General features: G+C 37.4%; 1 protein-coding gene across 1 annotated transcript in view; it reads left to right on the plus strand.

Annotated features, from left to right (window-relative positions):
- Positions 1 to 5,590, plus strand: part of LOC128620083 (cytolytic toxin-alpha-like) — a 16,490-nt gene continuing 10,900 nt past the window's right edge. The window contains exons 1-2 of the mRNA XM_053644733.1: positions 1 to 143; positions 937 to 2,690. Coding sequence (XP_053500708.1) covers positions 53 to 143; positions 937 to 2,690 — 1,845 coding nt within the window. The 5' untranslated portion in view covers positions 1 to 52. The remainder of the gene's footprint in view (positions 144 to 936; positions 2,691 to 5,590) is intronic.

Raw genomic sequence — 5,590 nt, forward strand, 5'->3', positions numbered from 1 at the left:
AGGCTGAAGTTCCTTCTTATTTCTACTGTATACCGTAATTTTCTTGACAGTTATGGACTCTAAAACCATTGAAATGGCAGCTCTAGGAAGGGCTCTGCATCCTGGCACCCTGTACAACTGCCACAGTGATTCCTTAATTCCAGGTAAACATCCACCAATATTTTACTTGAAACGTTTTGTGACATTGGATTCACCTTCTGGAAGTAAATTAGATAACAATTACTTAAATTAAAGCTATATACTTAAAAAAAAAAAAAAAGGAAATTTTGTGGGAAATTTAGTGCATTGATTGTGGAATAAGTGATGCAGTGTCAAAGATGTAAGTGCTGCTCGGAGAGTTAAGCTTGAGATGTGCGTGCAGTGTGAAGTTTGCTTTGTTGCAGTGTGAATATCAATTATTCACTGAGAGTATGTTCTAACCATTTAACCCTGAACAGAAAATGATGAATGCCATTCAAGGAACATACTTATGTATTGTACATGTAAATATGAAAATTCCTATTAATTATTTTAAAAAAACCTTGTGCTTATGAAGTTCCTCTGTATCTTAACTGGAGACAATATCTCTCAAGACCACATTTGATAAGGCATGTTAATTACCATAATTTATTAATTAAACCTAATTAAAGTGTGTTGTAACAGTATCACTTTGTCATTTTACTCACTATAACATGATCATGTTTTTGCTTATTGGATAACCAATAATGGCAAATTTAAAGCAAATGTATATAATGCCACAATGGCCATGGAGCCACCACTTAAGTAAAGCCTGAGCCTCAGACGCATAAATTGCAGGTTTTGGTTTCAATAATTCAATAATAACTAATAATTAACTATTTGTATAACATTTTAACATAAGTTGGCATATCACCTATAGCTAACAGTTATTGTTGCACAGTTTGTGACAGAAGTATCAGTTGCAGTCTCTCATTTCAGGTATTTCTCTATGGGATAATGAAACAATAAAGAAGTATTTGGATTCACGTCGACAGCCCAAGACAGATCTGAGTTTCACTGCTTCTGACTCTCTCAATGAGAAAGCAAAACTTCTAGATGTGAGTGCCTCCCTTAAAGCTAGCTTCCTGGGTGGTTTGGTGGAAGTTGGAGGGTCGGCCAGGTACATGCGTGATAACAAATCCTCGGCACGTCAGAGCCGGGTTTCTCTGAAGTACAGCCAGATAACAAAATTTGAACAACTTACTATGGACCAGCTGGGTAATATCACCTATCCTCAGGTGTTTGATGATGGAGCTGCCACACACGTTGTTACTGCTGTACTGTATGGAGCTCAGGCTTTCATGGTGTTTGATCTAACAGCCAATGAGAATGAGGATAAAGAAGAAATCGAGGGAAACCTAAATGTAATGGTCCAAAATATACCTTCACTTTCCATTGCAGGAGAAGGAGCTATAACCATGAGTGAAACAGAAAGAAAATTAGCTGATACTATCAACTGTACATTTTATGGTGACTATGAACTTGAGCAGAACCCCACCACATACATGGAGGCCCTCCAGGTGTACAGGACACTTCCATCTCTGCTGAGGAATCGGGAGAATGATGCAGTACCAATGAAAGTTTGGCTTTATCCCCTTGCACGTTTGAGTAAAAAAGCAGCTACACTGGAGAGGGAAATTCATAAGACCCTGATCATTAAAACAGAAACTTTATTGGAGGAACTGGGAAATGCAGAGGCTCAATGCAATGACCTGATTACAAACACAATAAATGATTTCAAAGATGTGAAACTCAGGCTGAAGACATTTCAGGAACTTCTAGATGTCTACAAGGTGAAGTTTCTAAAAGCGCTGCGTAGGCTGATTCCTGCTATTCGGTCTGGACAGGAGCAGGAGGCGGCACTAGCAGAAATCATAGCCATCCATCAGAAGTCTCCCTTTAGAGCTGAGAAGCTGAATCAATGGCTTGAGTACAGGCAGGGTGAAATAAATCTACTGAATCTCTATACTCAGCAACTGAATGGTGTTCCTGTTGAACAATACTCAGCCCTGATGAACAATATTCTCTTTAATCCCAATGTTGATACTGTAGTATGCTTCTGCTTTACGTCTCTAATGGATGAAGACCCATATTTGTCAATTCTAACTACATTTCTGAAAGTGGATGAGTTTGAAGAATTGTCAGCTATTCCAGTGTCAGCTGACCAAGACATCAAGGTCTGGTTCCACAATCCTGAAGTAATTGGGAATTTGAAAGATAAGCTTTTTCTCTTCAAAGGTTTTTTCCAAGCTAATAAAGATGAGAGAAAACCCAAGTTTGTCATTGTCTCAGTCTCCGACTCCTCGAATCCTGGAATCTCCATCCGTCTTTACAAAAAAGGGAAAATGATTGACAGCGCATTTCAACCTGTGTCCAAACCACCTGCACCCATGGTGGACATTCAAGACCAAAATATAATCCTGAAGCTGCAGAAGTCCCCAACTGGATCGACAGTGCGGTTCAGAGTGGAATACAGGATAATACAGGCCACTGGCTCAGAAGCTGTTGTGGAAAAATGGGAAGTCAAAGAGACTCCAGATGCTAAGGAGAACTTCACACTGACTGGACTTCACCTAAAAAAACAATACAGGATTCGGTACAGAGCAGTTAGTGAATTTGGAATGAGTGAAGCCAGTGACTCTGTCCTCTTCTCTGCTCATGGAAAATATCAATTATCTTTCAGCCAGCGACTGGTCAGTCAATTTTTTATATTTCTACTAATTTCTTTTCACATGTGCAAGATATTAACTCAATATATTATCAGCCTAAATGTAGTTCAGATAGTTTTTCATGAGAGTAGATGAAAAAAAAGACTAAGTATACTAAGTTTTGATCACAATTGGCCTGTACACCATTTCATACAATCGTCTAACACACTCTTCATATCACAGGATAACAGATCTCTGATAGCCTTGCTGCTCAGACGAGTTCACGTTAGTTAGATAGCTGTAGAACTAGCTGTAACTATAAATTCAAATATAAATATGTGAACTTCTCCTCAATAATTTTTGATGCAGGTTTTTACAATAATGTTTTGTTCAACAACCACACCAATTATCTGCAATCATTAGTTTATCTGCAACTGTAATGAAACAGGCTAATCAACCCAGAATAAACAAACAAAGATATTTTCCCATTTATATTCTGACACATAAATTTACCTTGTGCCTACACTCACTGGTCATTTTATCCTACCACACAGGTCACTTTGCAGATTTTGTACAATTACTGACTGTAGCCCATCTGTTTGCCTCACGATTTTGTTCCCCCCAGAATTGGCTACCTTATGCTTTCATTAATGAGATAAGACACAAAGTGAGGAGCAGCTTGGGCCCATCACAGTGGAGTGCCTCAACCATCAAGCCAGTGGTTAAAAATCTAGTCAACAACCCTGTGAGTAACACCTTTCACAGTCAGGCTCAAGAATGCAGTCAACTCAGTCGTTTTAATATTTGTACTGTTATATCAGTGACTGTAAAGCATTTTCCACTATTGTGACACAACAGGAGCTGATGAATGTAGATTTTACTACACATTCCTGTTTGTGCTAGTGAAGAATTAAGATTAGTCGTACATAAATTGGGAACCAATATGAAATCAATTTTATATTTACTGCAGTGTATGACATTTGACATATACATGAGGCAGAGGTGTTTGGATACAGGTATAAGCAGATTGATTGGCATCCATATTGGCAGGCAAAGATCATTCAATCAAAGTGACTAATACTTGCAAGGCAAAAGGGTAAAAAGTAGTAAAATTGTAAAACAGAAGAGAGATCAAAATTTGGCAAACCTTCTCATAGAGTGTGCATAGTGGTGTTGTATTTGTAGAGAGTTCATTGATTGTGAATGAGAATCAGCTGTGGTAGGTTAGTAGGAAGGGGGCAGTGAACGCAGTAAAGTCTGTGGAGTGGAGTGGCACTAGCTCCTGGAGAGGTGTTGGATCCTGAAGTGACGTTGGCTCATGGAGTTGTGGATCCGAGGTAATGCTGGATTTTTTAAATAACAACATTGACACTAAGTGGAGGTCATATGCATATTCTCCCCACAGGGAATTCCATATGAACTTGAAATCTCACAAATGAAAAGTATTGGAACAGCTTTTCACATCCAAGGGGTTGTTCCTGCAGATTCAGACTCGTATGTATTTATGCTATTAACCACTTAAAATAAAATAATACATCATGTGTCCTGCAGTGAGATGTATGAAATCTCTTGGGCAAATACAGAATCTTAATATTGATGGATGAGACCAATTTTCCTATTTTGTAATGCAAAATTTTCCCCTTTCACATAGCTTTGACTTTATATTCAAGACTGGAAAGGGGAAGGATGACTTTGTTTTTTCCCTGAAGATATACCCTGAGGTTCTTTCATACATGGAACTCCACAGTATTGGAAATTGGCATTCATATGCTAGGGGATGTCCTCTACTCAAAGGATCAGCATTTGATATTTTCCTTGTCCTTGGAGATGAAGGCTATGTGGTATAGTGATGAATAAAATAAACAGATATACAATACCTTTATTGCAATAATGTAAGGTTAACAAACAATACATGTTTGCTTTCCAGGTATATTATAATGGCCTGAAATATTGCATATTTCGAGACAAAATACGAATGGAAAGGGTGACTACACTGAACATTGGTGGAAATGTCATTGTAAACAGCATTGGTGTCGTTTCAGTAAGTCAGCTTCTCAAAACTCCAGTTTCGTTCTTTTTTTATTTTTCAAATAATGTGTTCAGCAATTTGTAAGACAGGGAAGAACAAAAGGGGGAAACCGAAAACTGTGTAGAGCTTTGGCTGATCAAGAATTTAAATACCTACAGTTAAGTATTGTAGAGATCCTCTGTATAATTTTAATTCATAAGCATTCTTCTTATCTTGTAAGAACTGGAGCAAATCTGCCTTTGGTACCTACTCTGGTACCTCACGTTGGGAACTTTCGAAAAACCAGTCAGATGGGGCACAACCAGTCTGCAAACCTGTGAGTAGAAAAGTAGTTTAAAATGAAAATAACTTTTTGTTATACTTTTTGTTTGCTAAGTAAATATAAAAGCTATATTTAGGCAAAAATACTATTAACAATTAACAATACCATAAAACAATTAACAATTTAAAAATATTATGACTAGATATTTGCCATGGCCTAAATGAACAATGTTTATGACCCTAACAGAACCAACCCTATTTAGGCCAAATCCCTGGAGGACTGAAAATTGGACTGGCTTTTTTCTTCCAGGGGATGGTTCCTTCAGATGCCAGCGGGTAAGCTTTTATAATGCTGCACACAGTATACCTTTACTGTTATTAGCATGAAATCAGTATGAAACAGAATACTTCATTTGCTTCTGTTGTTGCAGGTAACCTCTGAAAGCCTTCATTATGATTTTTCTTTTTGAAATGTCTGAAAAGTAGTGTCTTACATATTACTTACTTTAATGGGATACAGATTTTCCTATAACATTCTATTTTTTGTTGGAAATCTAAAATGTTCTTACTGACCCAATAATACAGAAGTCATATCTAAAACACAATTTGTATTAAAAACATTTAGGCTGCCCAAGACTTTTGAACAGTGCTCCAT

Source organism: Ictalurus furcatus, chromosome 16, assembly GCF_023375685.1.
Source record: "Ictalurus furcatus strain D&B chromosome 16, Billie_1.0, whole genome shotgun sequence".
In the NCBI taxonomy this organism is placed as follows: domain Eukaryota; kingdom Metazoa; phylum Chordata; class Actinopteri; order Siluriformes; family Ictaluridae; genus Ictalurus; species Ictalurus furcatus.